The following is a 20,778-nucleotide window of genomic DNA, read 5'->3' on the forward strand; positions in this document are numbered from 1 at the left end:
AAGTATAAATGTTATCAGAAGCATCAAGCAGTTCTTTATTTTGAGGGGGCACTAGTAGCAGACTCACTATATAACCATGGAAAGATAATACATGACCAATGAGAATCAAACTTATATGTGTAGGAATCGAAGGTCTATTGGTGGTGTTTTCAATTAGAGTTCAAGGAGAGCTGGGTTCAAATACCAACCAAATAGGCCTATATAGAATTGTGTAGAGAGGGTTAATAAGCATTAGAAAATAAATGAGCGTTAACCAAAGGAAATTAGTGGAAAAGTAGAACAAAATAGTAAAGGGGATGAAATGTGTGCCTAAATGGCAGAAGTGCAGGGGTTTGGCTTTGGTGAAGTGGGAGCCACAAGGCTTTGATTGTTGCTAATTATAACCACAAAAAATCTTCTTCAATTACTCGACACATCAGTCAGACGGTGTGTAAGTGGGTTTTAAGGGCCAGCTTGCTGTACTATTGGTTGCTAGTAGGCATTTCTACTCAACTGCTGTAACCAGTCACATCACAAGTCATATCATGTGAGTTCCACTGTTTACACTCCCATTGGTTTGCTCTACTAAACATTATTTCATAAGAGACAGAGAGACAGCAAAGCACACTGCTAAACTTTATTGAATCGCCAGCAGTCGCTTTTACGTGAATGCTCAAAAGAGTGCCTCAGAGTCCTCTATTTGGCTAAACAATATCGTACCATGGAGGAGTCCCTTTATTTGCATAGAATTGAAATCTGCTAAACTTTTTTGCATTGTTAACAGTATCTGTAAATCGAATGCTCAAAATTGATGGTGCCTCTAAGTCCTCTGATTGGCTAAACAATTGCGTACAAAGGTCAAGTAGAAATATACTTAACTTTGTCGCATCGCCAGCAATCACTGTCACCCAAGACTCCCAAGACAATAGCGCATCAAGGTCTAGTCACTTTATTTGAGTACATTTAAACTCTGCTAAACTTTATCGCATCGCCTCGATGTAATGTGATTCTTCAAAAGAGCGCCTCTGATTGGCTAAAAAATTGTGTACCGCGATTTGATTTTTTTATTTGGGTAAAGTTGAACTCGGCTTAACTCTATCGCATTGCCAGCAGTCGCTGTCATTCGAGTGTACAAAATCACTGACTGGCAGAGAGAGACTCAAAGTCCTCAGATTGGCTAAACAATAGCTTGCTGCAGTCGGGTCACTTTATTTGAGTAAAGTTGAAATCTGCTTACCAGGCCCTGTCCTTCGAGTGTTCAAAATCACTGACTGGCAGAGAGCACCTCAGAGTCCTTTGATTGGCTAAACAGTTTCTACTTTGATTGAACTCCTAAACTTCATCACTTCACCAGCAGTCGCTATGGTGATGGTCAAGTCTTTTAATTTAAGTAAAGTTAAACTCTGCTCAACTTTATCTCATCGCCAGCAGTTGCAGTAATGCGAACGCTCAAAAGAGCCACTCAAAGTCCTCTGATTGGCTAAACAATAGTGTACCCTGGTAAAGTCGCTTTATTTGGGTAAAGTTGAATTCTGCTCAACTTTATCGCATAGCCAACAGTTTCTGTGACTTGAACGCACAAAATAGAGAGCACCTCAATGTTCTCTAACTGGCTAAACAATTGCATTCCAAGTTCAGAAACTTTTTTCAGTTTACTGAGACTGGGGTAGTCACATAGACCGCATCTATTGCAGTGATATCTGTCAGGAAGTAGTTACATTTTCTGGGAGTTACTGCATAAAAATGGCTTGCAACACATTTAAAACTGAACCAAGTGAGTGCATTCTTTTTAAAGACAACGTGAAACAGCATTTTATAATGGATTAAACTGCCATAATGTGACTGTTTTCTGAATTAAACAGAATATTATAGGGGAATAATGTAGGGCGGGACTGGATTCAATCTTTTGGGACTTTATTAGATTGTGAAAATTAAACAAGTTAGGCTATTATATATAAAGGATAACAGTCATCTGGTCATTATGGGACAACGTTTTATCATGCTGTTTAGTATACAGAAATAATTGACCGTATAATGCTGTGATTTACCAGTTAGAATCAAGTGATCAAGTGTTCCAGAGATGGAATTTTATTGGTTAACGTAATTGTCCCCCCACCCCCATGGCCTTGTTTACATCAACAGAACTGAAAAATTGTTTCAGAGGTAGAATTGTGCTCAGTGAGTCCAGGAATTTGTATTAAGTACATAGAGTCAACTTGAATTGCGTGTTGCTTTAATTCATTTTAAGATTTGGTTTGGTGTGTCAAGACGTCCTAAGTCAGTGTTTTTGGCCACTGTGTAGAAAGCCAGATCTGTCAGACCACTAAATACACAAATTTATAGAGTCTGAGCCACTAAACAAGTCCTTTTGCCCATGTGTTGTGTTAATAAGGTGTGAGAGCTGTTTGTTGAAATTGTTGCATTCAGAGGTGAGGACTGAAGCCGGGGTTTAAAACACGAGCATGACTGAATACAAACTGCTGTTGCAGTTAATGAAATCTTGGCATGGCTGTGGACCCCCTCTCCTTTCGTTCCAGAGTTCTCCTATTACACCGCACAGCTGTGGAGTGTGTGTGTGGGTTTGAGTGGTTTACGATTATATTTTTTTTAGGTTACAAAATGGTAATTACAAGGGTATTATGCTATAAATGTGGTTTATGAGGACATTTCTAGTGTTCCCATAATTCAAATCACTTAAAAACATACTAAATTATGTTTGTTTTTGTTTTTTTATGTAAAAATGCAGATTGTTTTTTTGTGAGGCTTTGGTTTAAGGTTAGGGGATAGAATCTATTGATCATACAGTATAAAATCATTATGTCTATGAAGAGTCCTCATAAGGATAGCCACACCAACATGTGTGTGTGTGTGTGTGTGTGTGTGTGTGTGTGTGTGTGTGTGTGTGTGTGTGTGTGTGTGTGTGTGTGTGTGTTTCATTTCAACAGCCTGTTATTGCTCAAGTGTTTTAGTTCCAGCACTGTACAGATTAGTCTGTTTCTTTCTTGTTCTCCTTTTATGTTTTGTTTTTGGAAGGTAAATCAACCTACAAATTGTTAAGTTTTATTTATTTTTTCAACACTGAAATCACCCACTTCAGTGTTAATTAAAACATAACTGAGGACTCCATTAATTCTCCTGAGCTATAAAAGCGTCTTCTAAGCAATACAATTTTCCGCTGGCCACAAATATAGGCTGTTAGCGAGTATGTTAACATTGCAGGCTAGTATATGAAAAAGCTAGAAGAACTAGGACAGCTAATGCAGTACTCAAACTGCGACGCTAACAGCAGCTCCCTAAGGGTTTAGCTTCTTATAACCACACACACAAACACACATACACACTTCATCTAGGGCAAACGCTTGGGGCTGCTCAACTCGCTGTCATTGATAGTCAGAACAAAGAGGTCAAAACAAAATGTACCACATATGGTGAGTGTATGCATATGTTTTGTGTGTATGTTTCCATAGAAGCATAAGAATTGGTATGTTATTCTACCAGGTCATTATTTGGCAGCGGCACTTCTTGGCAGGATCAGTGTTTGGCAGCGTACCAGCCTTCTGCCATCAGGTGATATACACTGCTGTGTGTGTGAGAACCAGCGCATCAAGAACAGCTGTTGGGGCACATCTGTCTACTGAGAAACACACACAGAGCCCTGCACTGTAAGGCGAACCGGTATCCTAGCATTCAAAGCGCTGTTAGCGGCCGCTCTCACAGGAACCATTGTGCCATTTTTTTATTTTTGATCTACAGTATGTAAACATGCACTAGACGGACATCTTTGACAGTTGTGATGTGTCTCGCTGTTCTGTCAGTTTCAAATTAAATAAAGTGCAACTTTTAAAAACATGTCTTAAGACCCATCCTATTCCATTCCCTCGAGCTGCTGTTTTTCAATGCAAGAATGTGTCCTGTGTGAATGGCCTCTTAGACTATTTGAAGTATTAGTATTAAATACTAATACTAAGTTTTAGTATTAAAGTTGTATAACTTATACTGCACTATTTATGCTACGGACATGAATGACTCCTCAAATCGTGCGCCTTGCTGAGAAGAAGTGTGCTGTTACTTTTGTAACTGATTAGACGATTTTCACCTGGTGGAAAATAAAATGGGGGGAAAATGTAGACTTACTTTGAAGGAGGAACCTGTGCCATATATAGGGATCAGAACATCATAGATACTCTGGGTGAAATCCAGAGATCCAGCTTCGCTAAGCTCCGCCCCACTATTGCTCGCTCTGACAAGCTTTGCGAATCCCATAGGAATGAATGGGGTATTGCCGTGAACTGCATGTAGTTTGGCCAAAGTTGCGAACAAACAGAATTTATAATATTCTTTCATTCTTTACGTAGGCTGGAATGAAGGGTGACAAATTTAAAACATATTTATCTGAAAAGCCATTCAGTAGAGGTATCGTGTTGGTATCGTATCGGTATCTGAGATATTGGCCTTGATAGTACTTGGTATAGGATCGGAAAGAAAATAAGTGATATCGCCAATCCCTATTGCACAGGCAAGCACCACTTACATTATCTTCTAGTTTTTTAATTTTCGTCTTCATAATTTGGTTGGTATGTGTGTCTTTGCATAGAAATCTCTCTCTCTCTCTCTCTCTCTCTCTCTCTCTCTCTCTCGCTCTCGCTCTGTCGATCTCTCTGGAGGGAAAGACTGATATTGTCGCCAGTTCCTCATTAGCCATGTGTCCTGGGACAGTTTGAGTTTATGCATGCCAATCTCACAAACTAGCTAAAGCAACGACTGTTCTGTAGCCAGATTGTGTATGAGTGTGTGTGTGTGTGTGTGTGTGTGTGTGTGTGTGTGTGTGTGTGTGTCTGTGCAGTTCTTTATAAGATGTACGTCTTCATTTTTAAGTGGTACACATTCTGCGTTTATGTTTATGGATTTTTTGCAGCAGACTTTAATAGCTCATAATGCCTCATAAACTGAGATCTGTGAGGGGTTTTGGGTAATGGAGCTTACGGGAGAAAGGGAGGGTTTGTGCGATTGATGAATGCAGTTGCCTAATCTGTTGCTTAAGGTTATGTAACTCGCTCTATAACTGCGATGTGTGTGTATGTGTCTGTTAGATTGATAGGGTATTGGCTTATAACAGTAAATTCACCCTTTGAGCAATTCTTGTCAAATGAAGCTTGTTGTACTTCCTCGACAAGTTTGTTCTCTGTTGCTCTCTTCTCTCTCACACACACACTCTGAGAAACAAATAAAAATGAGTGAGTCAAAGGAAAAGTGGGTTTACAAGTCAGCTGGCAGTGATGGAAGGTGCTGTCAGAAACTTTAGCATAATCAGACCAACCACAACACGGTGAAATGCTTTCCGCATCTGCTCGCAATAGGATAGATTTCGTTCATTTATTCATGTTTTGTGTATGGTATCAGAATGTGTGATGACTTGAAAGGAATAGTTCACCCAACATTAAATGTCTGGTTACTTTCTTTCTTCTGTAGACAATGAAAATGTTTTGCAGAATGTTTGTTCTGTTCTTTTCCATGCAATGAATGTAAATGGGGCTGTTGAGCTCCAAAAATGCAACACATATGCAGTATATTCAGAAGGGCAGATGTCAGAATTTTTATAGTTGGGTGAATTATTCCTTTCTTTGCATTTACACCAAAACTATTTCTTACCACTGACAGTACAGTAACTTTCTTTAACTTTTGTTTTTTGTACCAGAACATGTGTAGACTCCCCAGCCATGCTCGGAATATATGCAAAGTCTCAAAAGTTTTACAGAGTGGAAATCCTGTCAGAAGAGATGAGGGTAAGCCTTGGGTCAATGGCTTCCTTCCTCTCAAGAGGTTAAACGTGTCTCTCTTGTTCCAGTCATATTCTTGTTGAGCTGTGAGCACCAGTCACCCAGAGAGAGTATCAGCTTCAGTCTCACTCACTCAAATTGGACAGGCAAACCGGAATGACCTATAGGCCAACTGACCACAAACACACATACACACACATCAGATACACAGAGCTCTCCCTTTACCCTGTAGTACCTTATTTCCTTTTACACCATGTCTTAACCATGTGTGACACAATAAATTGACACGTGATAAAAGGTGTAGGATAATATTTTTGTCTTAACAAGCAGTGACGAGATGTCGTTTGGTTGATTTCCATTTTATTTACCACGTGCGGAGTAGCCCTGTTGTTAATGGTGACCAATGTTAATTTCTGACACTAATGTGAACCCGACTGATCTTACAGAAAAATTGGAAACAGTAGGCTTAATTACCTATCGGTCTGTGCTTCCGAAATTCGAAACACTGCCCCCAGTGGCCAAAGCAGTAATTGTTGTTGGGTTTAAGGGCACGTGTGAGCTCTATTTTCTGGGTGAAATGTCCACGGAGGGGTGTCAAAAGCCCTTCATCCCCTTTTCTCAATATTTGGAATGCCCAATTCCCACTACTTAGAAGGTCCTCGTGGTGGCGCGGTTACTCATCTCAATCCGGGTGGCAGAGGACAAGTCTCAGTTGCCTCCACTTCTGAGACCGTCAATCCGTGCATTTTATCACATGGCTCGTTGTGCATGACACTGCGGAGACTACGCATGTGGAGGCTCATGCTACTCTCCGCAATCCACACACAAATTACCACATGCCCCATTGAGTGCGAGAACCACTAAATGCGACCACAAGTAGGTTACCCCATGTGACTCTACCCTCCTTAGCAACTGGGCTAATTTGGTTGCTTAGGAGACCTGGCTGGAGTCACATTTAGCACACACTGGATTCGAATTCGCGACTGAACCATGCGTGGCTCCTCACTACCATAGTTAATAACTATGGATTCTATATAAAGAACCAATCATTTTTGATCAAATCTAGACAAGCCCCATTTCCAGCAGCCATCACTCCAACACCTTATCCTTGAGTAATCATGCTAAATTTGTTATGTGAAATGAAGCTTAACATTGTCTTTGTGTTTGTTTTTGAGTTGCCACAATATGCAATAGACTGGCATGTCTTAAGGTCAATATTTGCTCAAAAATAGCAAAAAAGAAACATCTTTCTCTAGAAATTTGTCAGTCAATCATTGTTTTGAGGAATGAAGGCTATACAATGCTTGAAATTGCCAAAAAACTGAAGATTTCATACAAAGGTGTACACTACAGTCTTCAAAGACAACATCACTTTTAATCAGAAGGTTACTGGTTCGATCCCCACAGCCACCACCACTGTGTCCTTGAGCAAGGCATTTAACTCCAGGTTGCTCCGGAGGGATTGTCCCTGTAATAAGTGCACTGTGAGTCGCTTTGGATAAAAGCGTCTGCCAAATGCATAAATGTAAATGTGCATCCAATAGCGCTAGATTGGAAGATAAACATGCTGGAGCCGATGCAAAAATGTCTAAAAGGAGATGCCACTTGTCAGTGAGTCAGCATAATGTGGCCGATCCTAAGGTACAGGACCTCTCAGAAACAACATGCCACTTCTGTGATTGTGATTGTGTTGCATGAACGGCCACTTATTTGTGGTCATCTCATGCCACAGCGGTATATGATTAAGCTACAAGCTATAAAAACCATAGGCCATTTTGTCAGTTGCATGGTTTAATTTTTCAAAACGTCATGCTTGGTAGCCCTGCCCACAGTGCATTCTGATTGGTCCACAAAGGTGTTCTGATTGGCTGAGATTTTGTCCCATCTCACAGCATTTACACATTCAGTGTGGACATATAAATTACTTTTGGCTAGAAACCTGTTATGTTGTGTCAGGTTAGAACCCTGTGTGTTTGAAGTACATATTAAGGACAATTTTGATTAAACAAAAAATAATAATAGTAATAATAAAAGTACTATTTTAGGGGAAAAAACAAGTTTACTCACTGTCATCATCTCAAGTCTAGTCTGAAGTACATTAAATCACTCCACCTGTCTCGACTAACGCATTATCACTCAAAAAAATGGCGCATTTCTCAAGCAAGCAAAATGTGTGCAGAAAAACACACTTTGTTGCACAATGGCTTTGATAAGAGGGAGGATGTGTGTGTGTGTGTGTGTGTGTGTGTTGTGTGAGAGACTGATAAATAGAGAAGTAACACACAGAAAGAGTAAAAGAGACACAGGCACACAGATGGTGGGCTGTTGGAGAGACACAGATAATGATTACAGATGAAAGGAGATGGAAACGGCACAGTTAGAAAGAACGAATGATAGATAGAGAGAGAAGAGGGTTGATGTTTAATTTTCATCAACCACCCTCCATTTTTTAATGAGGTAATTTTCTGTCGGAATCCAGCGGCTTATTAAGGGAGCCAAAGTGTTTTCAGACACCGTATCTCACAATTTAGAGACCAAATTGTAAGGTTTATTATTTATTTTATTGGTTAATTAATTTGACATTCTGTTTGAGCCTCTTCATTGCTGTTGCATGTAACGCAACAAATTTAGTGCTAGAATGTCAGGTTCCGAGTTATTTTGCAGGAGGTCAAAGTTCGACCACATGCTGTAAATCTCTCAACAGAGTATTTATGTGCAGTATTAAATTGTCAGCTTTTTCAGAGCCATGGTGCAACAGCTAATGCATGTGCTACCAACACGCCTTGGTGCTCCAATGGGAGATTCACGTCGATTCCGCCCAGCCATGTTCAACCAATCCCATTCCCTCTCTTTCCTCAAAAACGTCCTGTCGCCTTTCAATCAAAATGTCAAGAATTCATGCAAGTTGGCAATCGTAAGATATCATATGACTCAGCTCATACACAACAACCAATCAACAAACAGTATTTTAAATCGATAAAATACAGGCCTACATTTTTAGCTAGCCTACTGTCCAACAATTTATTTTAATAAAGGAAATGTCTGTGAAAACATTTAATTACTCCATATTTATTTATGGAAAACTTTATTTTGAAAAGCTTCCCTCATCTAAAACGTCGATGCTTTCTTTCTTCCATGGTACAAGATATTTTCCCATTAAAATCATTTTTAGGTTCAGGGTTCAGGTAAGGGGCAAGATTTCAGTGTTAAGTTTGGGTTTTGGTTAGGGGATAAAATGGGAAATTGTATTAAAATTGTTAAACCGTTAAAACCTGAATCTTCACAGTACCAGCCAATCAGATTGGAACTGGCGATTTCAGCCAGTGCCATCAGTGAACAGACAGAAGGAGGTCTGTTGGCACACCACCTGTAAATGAGACTAAATACGTAAATACGTTTAAATGTTTTGAGAGGGACAGGAGCTTTCAAATAGATCATCGGTGGTCTCCTTCACCCCAATTTACAAGTTCTTACCCTCATTTACGTGTACGCATGTGTTTAAGGGAAGAAAGAGAGAAAAGAAGACGTTTGTAAGGACAAACACATCGGGGTTAAGGCCTTGCATAATTCATACCAGTCAGGCTCAATGTGAAGGTCTATACTGGCAAAACCGCAGACAAATCTCTCGCTGTGTGGCTCTTTGAAATGGAAAGTAACCTCTAGCCCACCTTTGGTCTGATCACCAATGCGGGCATATGCTATCCCTTCGCATCCCTCTCATTTGGACAGAAATAAAGGAATAATTCACCATCCATAAGTGCGCAACTGGCGTCCTGTTATTCGGCAATGCTGACTGAATGTTGCTGATGTTATCAAACAGCGGCCGTTTCGCCGAAAGCTTTCAGAACCCTGACCACACACCTCCTCGTCCACAGTGGACCAATTTATTTACATACAGGAGGAAACACAAGTCTTTTTCTATCACATACACACACACACACACACACACACACACACACACACACACGTGTAATGTGTTTGGACAACAGGGGCTCAGCAGTAGGGGAACAGATACAAAGAAAGATAATGCAAAGAATACGGTATTGAACTGATTTTTCGGGGGGGTTCTATAGGTAATTAAAAGGGCCTCAAAAAGTGATTGCTCTTTTTTATTTCAGGTCTCTTTAGTGTCCTACGTTTTTATAACTGTGACCTTTATTGTCTACCATCTGTAAACTGTTAGTGTCTTAATGACCGTTCCACAGGTGCATGTTCATTAATTGTTTATGGTTCATTGAACAAGCATAGGAACATTGTTTAAACCCTTTACAATAAAGATCTGTAACGTTATTTAGATTTTTACAAAATTATCTTTAAAATACAGTGTCCTGAAAAAGGGACGTTTCTATATATTTTGCGCAATAAAATTTAGCCAGTTTTAGTGCCATAAATTAGTGCGATTTTTACACCGTGGCATTTATTTTCATGACAATTAAGTACCTTTTTTGGCCAAAATTCTCATTACCAAATAAAAATGTAATTTTCATTTTTGCAATGTGAAAAAAAAATGATGATTACTAATTTCACTTATTGGTGATATTTGTTGTACTGCCTTAATTTATGCTGATTTAAATAAATTAAATATCATTTTTACTGTAATACAGTGGTATTACACGTTAATAGATGGCAATTTAGAGTGCAAAAACCATTTGCCTCCATCAACATACCATGTCAGTTATGATACATACAGGAAGTGCTTGTTAATGAGGTGCTGTATTAGCCATATTTAATTGTCAGTGGGGAATGACTATGCTTTTTAGTCAAATATGTCAAGAGAAAGCTACAAGAGGTGCTATTAATGTACCATTCCTCCTTTATTGTCTTTTTCTTTCCATTCTTTTTGTCTTCACTTCTCTTGGGTTCAGTGGCTCGCGACGCTCCATATGTCTGTTTGCTCCTCCTGAGAGACAGAGCGAGAGAGAGAAACAATAAAGGGATGGTTCACTCAAAAATGAAAATTAGTCTTAATTTACTCGCCCTCGTGTCATTCCAGATCCATGTGACTGTCTGTCTTCCATGGAACACTAAAGAAGTTTAGCATAATGTTGAATTACTAGGAAAGTGGATGGGCACTGGCGCTGTCAATCTTCAAAAAGGACAAAAACAACACAAAGCACAATTAAAGCATTATAAAATGATGACATAGGTTTCGTTTTTAGTTGAACTGTTCCAATAAAACATACACCGTCTGCCTCCTGCATTGACTTCTCATGTTTTCCCAAAAGCTGAATGCTCTGTAATGACAGGAGGAAGAGAGAGATTGTGTGGATGATTGGATGGGTGAGAGACAGACATTTGGAGATGGGGGGAGGGGTGTGTGTGTGTAATGTAAACAGCAGTGGAGTGAATGTTATCTTGCAGGCATTGAATGCACCTGCAGCTAATGCCATACATGAGAGATCCTCACAGAAATAAACACACATACTTGAGTACTATCAGATACACAGCCAACTCATTACAGCCCTACTATCACAAACCTTGCAAATACACACAAACACACACCTTTCCATACTTCACCAAAATGAATGGCCAGATCCTTCCTGACATATCAATACTTCTGATATTTGATATCGATAAATGATGGATCCTTACATAATAATATTGATACTGAATGGTTTTAACTTTTCTTGAATTAATTTATTTTATTTGTCTCTGTTTCTTGCAGGCAGGACGCAAGTGATCTATCTGGAACTATACAAAGGTAGGATCTATCTCACTCGCTCAATAAATGTTTTTTTCTCGATTCTCAATACTTTATTGACTGGTCTCACAGAATTGTAGGGCATGTTTGTGAGCTCCATTGTCTGGGTAAAATGTCCACAGGGTTGCGCCACAAGCGAGTTGTGCTTAGCTGTACAGGATGTAATACAGTGAAGAGGAATGCATATTTTATAAACTGTACCCTCCAACCCAAAACCAAAACATAACCATCAGTGGAGCAAAAATTTAATGTTACAGGGAAAATTGTATCGCTCGGAATTGCACTTGTCACTGATTATACAAAAGTGATTAAGCTGGTGAAACAACCGGCCATGCCAAAAGGGAACGTAAAGAAACTGGAGCCTTTGCAAAAATGTCTGATAGGAGATGTTGCTTGTCATAGAGACTGTATAATGTGGCAAATTCTAGGGTACTGTAACTCTGTTAAACAACATGCCGACTTCCCATGTGATCATGTTAATATTGGAAAATGTTTCTCTTTATCACACAAACAAAGCAGAAAATGTCATTTTGTCCTCCCATATTTTTTTTACTGAGGCTTTAGGTTGATCATTGTATTTTGCAACCGGCAAACACAACACTCTTAAATAACATCTCTGACCTTGTGCATGGATTTTGGTCTCAGTATTGTTTAATTATAACCTTCCTCTACAAACAAAACATAAACATCTAGTGAGCAGCCTACCTAGACAAAATTGTAATGCATCATCAGAATGAGCTTTATTGCCAAGTATGCTTACACATACAAGGAATTTATTTCTTGGCGGCAGAAGCTTCCAGTGCACAAACAATACAAGACAGAGATAATAAAAAAAATTGTATAAAAAGAAAAATTAAATAGAAAATATTAGTATACATAGAAATACACAATAGACAATATATATATATATATATATATATATATACCAAAAAACCGTTTAGTTTTTATTTGTTTTTTTACATTTAAAGTCATCAAAACTATGGAATAACATAAATGGAACTATGAGAATAATGTTGACTAAACAAAATCCCAAATAAATCAAAACTGTGTTATTATAAACAGTTCCTATCTATTCCTCATCAATTTCCAAAAATATGTATATTATTATTATTATTATTATTATTATTAAAATTTAGTTATATAGTATATTTTTGTCTACAAAACTTAAGTTCATGAGAAACATTTCATATATATATACAGTATATACTGTATGTGTGTGTGTATATACAGTACTGTGCAAAATTTTAGGCACTTAAGATGTTTCACAAAAACATTTGTCTTAAGATGATTATTTATATCTTTAGCTTTAGTGTGTCAATAGGGAAAAACAATGCTACTCCCAAGCATTACTTTTGCAAATAGAAAAGATTAGAATATAAAACAGGACACTGCAAGAGATGGCATTGCCCCCACAGAGTCCCCCACTGAACATTGAGTCAGTCTGAGATTACATATAGAGACCGAAGCAACTGAGACAGCCTTAATGAATAGAAGAACTGTGGTGAATTCTCCAAGAAGCTTGGTACACATTATCTGCCACCATCCAAGAAAAAGTCCAGGTGTACCTAGGAGAATTGGTGCTGTTTTAAAGGCAAAAGTGGTCACACCAAATATTGATTTAGCTGTTTTATGTTTACTGGACTTTGTATAATGTTAATTGATAAATTACAACTTTTGCACAGTACTGTATGTACAGTATGTACAAATTCAAATCTGTTATATACAGATAGTGCAAGGGAATGTAATGGCAGTAGAGGAAGAAGTTGTTAGATAAATATAAATAGACTAAGTTGTGTATTGCACATAATTATTGCTCACTGGGACAGTTCTTACTGTTCATGAGATGGAAAGCCTGAGGGGATAAAACTGTTCTTGTGCCTGACGGTTCTGGTGCTCAGTGCTCTGCAGCGTGGCCAGAAGGCAACAGTTCAAAAAGGTAGTGGGCTGGGTTAGTGGGGTCCAGAGTGATTTTACAGCCCTTTTCCTCAATCTGGAAGTGTACAGTTCTTGAAAGGAGGACAGGGGGCAAACAATAATCTGCTAAGCAGTCCTAACTCTCCTTTGTAGTCTTCTGATGTCTGATTTCGTAGCAGAGCCAAACCATAAAGTTACTGAATTGCAGAGGACAGACTCAATGACTGCTGAGTAGAACTGAATTAGCAGTGCCTGTGGCAGGTTGAACTTCCTCAACTGGTGAATGAAGTACAACCTCTGCTGGGCTTTTTAAACAATTGAGTCAATGTGGTCCTGAATGACTACACTGCTGCCAGTGTTGTTCAGAATGGTGAGTGGGTTGGGGTGAGTCAGTGTCGGGGTGTTCCTCGTGAAGTCTGCAATCATCTCCACTATTTTGAGTGTGTTCAGCTCCAGGTTGTTTTGACCACACCAGACTGCTGATCAACCTCTCTTCTGTATGCAGTCCCGTCATGTAGTGTCATCTGCAAACTTCAGGAGCTTGACAGAGGGGCCCTTGGCTGTGCAGTCATTTGTGTACAGGAATAAGAGTAGTGGGGAGAGCACCAGTGCTGATCGTACAGGTGTTGGAAGTGAATTTCCCCAGTCTTACTAGCTGCTGCCTGTCTGTCAGAAAGTTGGTGATCCACTGACAGATAGAGGTGGGAACAGAGAGTTGGGATAATTAAGTTTGTAGAATATATGGGATGATGTTGTTGAAAACCGAACTAAAGTCCACTAAAAGGTTCATTGCATATGTCCATGGTCTGTCTAGATGTTGCAGGATATGATGCAATCCCATGTTGGCTGCATCATCCACAGACCTGTTTGCTCGATAAGCAAATTGAAGGGGACCAGAAAGGGTCCAGTGATGTCCTTCAGGTGGGCCAACACCAGTCTCTCAAATTACTTCATGAACATAGGCATCAGAGCAACGGGTCTGTAGTCATTAAATCCCGCAATCTTGGGTTTCTTTGGGACAGGGATGATGGTGGAGCATTTGAAGCAGCTGGGAACTTCACAGTGCTCCAGTGATGTGTTGAAGATCTGTGTGAATATGGGGGCCAGCTGGTTTGCACAGGCTTTTAGACAACTGGGTGAAACACCATATGGGCCCTGTGCTTTCCTTGTCTTTTGTTTCCGGAATATCCGACACACGGATCCTCTTCACTGATCTTAAGGACAGTTTGAGTAGCAGAGAAGGGAGGAGGGTGATTGTAAGAGGTGTTGTTGTTTGTGTGAAGTAAAGGTCAGAGCTGGTGTGGGGTGTGAGACTGTGCTTTTCAAATCTACAGTAAAACACATTCAGGTCATCAGCCAGTTGTTGATAACCTACAGTGTTGGGGGATGGTGTCTTGTAGTTAGTAATGTCTTTCAGGCCACTCCACTCTGATGCAGGGTTGTTAGCTGAAAACTTGTTTTTCTGCTTCTCAGAGTAGCTTCTTTTAACCACTCTTATCTCATTTGTCAGTGAGTTTTTGGCCTGATTATACAACATTTTTCCCCACTTCTGTAAGCATCCTCTTTGGCCTGACAAAGCTGCCTTAGATTTGCTGTAAACCATGGTTTGTCATTGTTGTACATTAAATAAGTCCTAGTAGGAATGGACATATCCTCTCAGAAACTGATATATGATGTTACAGTACCTGTGAGCACATCCAGACTGGTGTCTGCAGCTTTAAAAACAATCAAATCAGTGCAGTCAAAGCAGGCTTGTAGTTCCAGCTCTGCATAATTGGTCCATATTTTTACAGTCTTTGCAACAGGTTTAGCTGATTTAAGTTTCTGCCTATAGGTCAGAAGAAGATGATCCAGAGAGTGATCAGAGAGTCCCAAAACTGCTCTAGTGACAGAGCGATATGCAACCCTTATTGTTGTGTAGCAATGATCCAGTGTTTTTGTCCCTGGTGGGGCATGTAATGTGTTGTCTGAATTTTGGTAGTTCACGGGTGAGGTTGGCTCTTTTAAAATCACAGAGAAGAATAAAAATAAATAATAATAAATAGCGAGTCCGGGTATTGCTGTTCTGTGTCTCTGATTAACCAGCTGTTGCAGTGTTGCGCTTGCACATGCTTGTGGAGAAATGCAAAAACTCAGAGGTGAGTAGAAAGGCTTACAGTTGATAAAGAGCGCTTCCAAATAAGGACAGCACATCTTCTTCAACACTGTTACATCAACTTTTGTTGACGTAAACGCATGTTCCACCACCTATCATTTTCCCCGTTAACTCAGCAATGCGATCCACTCTGAACAGCTGGAAGCCCAGCAGATGTAATGCGCTGTCCATAATGGCTTCATTCATCCAGCTTTCTGTGAACCATATGGCAGCAGAGTTTGAAAAGTCCTTGTTTGTACAGGTGAGGAGATGTAGTTTGTCCCTTTTGTTAGGAAGAGAGCAGAGATTCGCTAGATGAATACTTGGCTGCCCTGTGAGAAAGCCACGCTGTCGGAGCTTGACCAGCATGCCAGCTTCTTCTCACACTTGCATCTCATTGCGTGCTTGAACAACACAGCTGTGCCTCCAACTAAAAATGTACGAATAGTCAAAAACAAGAAGTTTGTCCCTGGTTAAACTGATTGGACAAAGAAACAAAAACAACAAAATTTTGGAGAGCTCCACATGAGGCAGCTATCTTTTACCATCTTGTATAGGTGCACTCTCTATATGTAGACTATACCAAAAGGTAGGCCTGCCATTTAAAGGGCACCTATTATGGCATTTAAAATGTTCCTAATATTGTTTTGGGAGTCCCCAACAACAGTTTTACATGCTTGCAATGACAAAAAACACTTTTGTTGTCTTATAATATGCATTTATGTTTACCTGATTTGCTCACCGACTCCCAAATGATTCGTTCAACGATTCATTTTTCCAAACCCCTCCTTTGCGTGACGCTAATCTGCGGTGATTGGTCAGATGACACAGTCAGTTGTGATTGGTATACTCTGTACGGAGATTGTCGGAAAAGGAACGCCCATCACCGATTTGTAGTAAAAAAATCAAAATCAGAGAAGGAATTTGAGTTGGTTTATGTTAGCGATCATAGCCCAAAGTTCGGTGGTAAACACCCAATCAGTTATTGTTTGCGTTAGCCCAACGCATAAACATATTGATAAAGCACTGCATTACAACAAGTTATTGCTCTATTCTTTATGACAACTCCAATAACATCGACAAACATTTCACATATTTCAAAAAAATTGACATTGGAGACCTAGAAGCTGCGCTGAGCATAACGTACACAACACACACAAATACTTATTAAGCATGCTAAAAAACACATAAAAGCAACAATTATTAATAATACTTACAGGTTGTGATTCAGAGGAGGAAGCTGATCCAAATAAACTTGGTACTGAACCTTCCTTCAGTATCAACCGCTCATGAATCCACACTTGAAAGCATTCATGTTCAGTAAAGCAATCGTCATTAAAATGACGCGAACACAGCACAAGGTTCGGGCTATACTTGTGTGGTATAGTTGTAAATATAAACTCTAGCCACTGATTCTTCACATGCTCATCCCTGGGCAGTGAAAAAAGGTCGCTTTTGATATGCACTTCAGAACACAGCGTCTTGTTGTTGACATGATGTTTTCAAGTTTTCCCTGGTGTCTGCGCGCGCAATGAGTGGGCGCAGCCAATTTGATAATTTTACGTCTTGATGTCACAACGAAAAGGAAAATGACTCGTTGGATAAACGATTCATTACACTGACTCAGAGTCGACTCCTACTTTGAGAGACAATAACTTTTTTTACAGTGAACTTTCATATATAAAACTTTGCAGGATGTTTTTGTTCACTTAAATCTATGTTACACACTACATGAAAGGTAATTTTCAAAATTCCATAATAGGTGCCCTTTAAGATTATTTTTGGGGGGGATAAATTCAAAAGCAGCATTGTGAAGAAGTAAAACATTGTACCTCTTAGTGTACAGTTATAATTAATAGAATATGGCAAATCCAAGAAATGTTGATTATAAATATATTTCATTCAATTCTGAAGTTAAATCTAATTAAAGATGTACTGTTCTACCCTATATTTGTGTGAGCTATGTATTGTTATGCTTATTAGAGTATTGCACAGTTAGCTTAGCAACATGCTAACACTGAGTTGAGTTTCATTGGAGCTTCACTTGAGGAACTCTGTGAGTTGCTGCCAAAGAAACATTTTCAAATTCTGTAAATTATGAGGTTTCATTTAGTTATGATGCTGCCTTAGAAGGTAGCTACCTATTTAGGAAGTAAACAGGAGGTCGCATTTATCGGCTGCATACGTCAACGAGGCTGTCTTGTTTAATAAACGCGGATAGCACACTTCAAATGCAGCCTTCTTTCACAGGAATTCGGAGGATGCATGAGGTGTATCCTTCGTGGGGACTCACAACCCACAATTCTTTGCTTCAACAGAAATGTAAAAAAAATGTACGACAATTTGCCTGTAAAAATTATGTTCAAATGCAACTTGAACCCAATTTGAAGTACCTCAGTAGATGGGTGCAGAGTATAAAATATGTATACATATATAAATGTATAATTAAAATAAAATATTAGACTAAAAGTACATGTCAAGTATGACATCAAACCTCATCCTGGCAGACTGGTTTGATGGTTTAGAGGAGTTTTAGAAACTTGTCACCTGGTCTGACAGAAAGAATAGCTGAAAACCAGTTACAACCAGCAACCAACTAAGACTAGTGTAAACTATTTTTGTTTTATTTTTCAGCAAGGTTTCTCTGAAATTTTGATTATGAGAGGAGAGCAAGATGACAGGCAAAGAGACAGAGAGAGAAATAAAAGAGAAAAGTGAGTCAAGGGTGCAGAGTTGAGGTTGGTAAAGATCTGTGACTGAGGCCATTAAACCCAGCCCCACGGCTATGAGACGACACATCCAGAGAAAGCCAGAGCGGCAAGTAGTTTTTGATAAACTGCTGATCTTGAAATAGCTGCACCTATTTTTCATCGGGGATTCTGTTAAGCATAAATTGTCACGTCTCATCTGGAGTGGAGCTTTCTTCCTCAGGGGCCCCACACAAACTCAAAGCCACTGCCAGAGTTCGTAGCCCTCTCTGTCGTTACAGCGATGCATCGTGGGTTACCTCCGGCAACGGGCTGATTGACGGACAGCTTGCAAGTTTTCAAGGGCGCTCGCAAGGACAAATTATGTCACCCTCGGAAGTAAGGGTGGAAGCCATATTTAATTTGACACCAATGAAAACATGGCTTAGACGGATAGACATACATTTTGCTCAATGGGCCTTGTTCATGAAACATGAGCAGAACAAATTTCTATGTAAAACTGTTCTTAAAACCATTCTTATCTAAATTGTAACATTTAATTCCATTATGATAAATTACTTACAGAGACTCACAACTGTTTCCATAAGAGGTTGATGTTAGCATGTTGCTAAGCTAACAACATGGTACTCTAATAATTGTAAAAAGAAATATGTTAGAATGGATTTTATGAATGATTTACACATAAATTCAAACTAATTTCACGGTAAAACTTTCGTAACACCATTCTTAAGTAAACTGTCGCATTTAGTTCAATTGCGAAAGTGCTGTTAACGCAAACCCTTACAAAACTCAAAACTTGCTGCAAACTTGCCACAAATTTGCATCTAATTATTTTCACATGCAAATGAGCTTGTGATTCATCACAAATGTTTGCCAGAAGTTTGCAGCTTTTCAGCGGTAGTAATGAACCTGCAGAAAACCTTTTGGCAACAATGGACAATTTGCAGGAAGTTTGCCGCAAAGCTCATTTGCACGTGAAAATGATTAGTGGTGTATTTGCGCCAAGTTTTGCAATGAAATCTCGATTTTTGTAAGGGCAGTGCATGGGAGGCTAACAACTGTTTCCATACGAGTTTGACATTAGCATGTTGCTAAGCTAACAACGTGACAATCAAATAAGTATGAAAATTGCATAGGAATGTATTTAGAACAATTTACAGAGAAATTTACACTGATTTACACTGTGGAAAACGTTAAATTGCATTCAGTTCAATTTGGAGCGCCTTAAAAAATCTAATGGGATACTCACAACTGATTCCAAAAAAGTTTGATGTTAGCATGTTGCTAAGCTAACAATGTGATGTTCTAATAAGTATAATAAATATGTAAGTATGTGACGACATACAATTTAAACAATAAAAATTTGTTCGGCTTGTATTTTATAAATGAGGCCCAAAATCTTGAACAGTTGTGTACATTGATTGAGTTTCTGGTGAAAAAAAAACTCAGGAAAACAGGTGTTGTGAATATTAGTTGTATATCCTTTATAGATAAATTATTATTTGAATCAAAATTAGCTCAATGTGCATTGAAAATTGACCCTATTTACTTCTTAATGCACATTCCTGGTCTGCTACCAAACGCCTATCAAATAAAGACCACTTTTCACGAACCAATCAAATCCTGATGGATAAAATCATTTCCAGCCCTACATATTGTCATGTTGAATCTCTTGTTTCAACAGGAAATTCAACTGCATTTCATGCTTACTTTAAATATAAAGTTCCAAACCCCCAACTGCACCTATCAAATACAGCTCAGAATGTAGTATGTACCACAAAGGAGATAAATAATGTGAAATATTTTTTTAGGGAAAAACAAGCGTTAAATAGGAACACGATTTCCAGGAACACAATGATGTAATGACCTGGGCATCATGTGGCATTCATGTGTGCATATGGGATGAATTTGCCAAATATTGTTGGATTAATCATGGTGTTTGTTTGAATACCCCAACCTTTCTTTAGTATACCACACCCGAAATTACCTCAGTGTACATCAGCATGCCAAAACTTGTGTGTATGTGTGCACGCATGTGTGTGTTCACAGCTATTTTTGTGTGGCTTTATCCAGGGTGCACCGAGAGCAGACAAAAACAAGTGAAATATGCAGATAAAATGCTAAAGAACAGACTGAAATTCACGAGAACAACAAAACATCTCCAGGAATGAGAGGAGATTATTGGTGTATTAGCCAAATTATTAGGGAAACATACTTCTGGATGTGTGACTGTGTTTACTTAGCAATACTTTAAACATATATATATATATATATATATATATATATATATATATATATATATATGGTTACAACAGCATGCATGAAAAGGGTTACTTGCATGCAAAAATCTGCCAAATAGTGAGCCATTTTACCTTTACTTTTATAAATGCTTAATAACACTTATTAACATTAGTAACCTTTTAAAGATTGTACCTTAATGGAAAGTGGACACCTGTGAAGCATTCATTAAGGAGTTGCCATAAAAAGTCCCTTATTGTTAATTGGTCATCAGACTTTATTATATGATATATGCTGTATGAGCATGACCTGAACAGTGTTTTTGCA

At 38.9% G+C, this 20,778-nt stretch overlaps 1 protein-coding gene across 1 annotated transcript in view; it reads left to right on the forward strand.

The window, feature by feature from the left end:
- The window catches only part of celf2 (cugbp, Elav-like family member 2), a 209,125-nt gene that overhangs the window by 30,777 nt on the left and 157,570 nt on the right, over positions 1–20,778 (forward strand). The window contains exon 2 of the mRNA XM_052118476.1: positions 11,422–11,457. Coding sequence (XP_051974436.1) covers positions 11,422–11,457 — 36 coding nt within the window. The remainder of the gene's footprint in view (positions 1–11,421; positions 11,458–20,778) is intronic.

The sequence above is a fragment of the Xyrauchen texanus genome, chromosome 45 (genome assembly GCF_025860055.1).
Source record: "Xyrauchen texanus isolate HMW12.3.18 chromosome 45, RBS_HiC_50CHRs, whole genome shotgun sequence".
Taxonomy (NCBI): Eukaryota; Metazoa; Chordata; class Actinopteri; order Cypriniformes; family Catostomidae; genus Xyrauchen; species Xyrauchen texanus.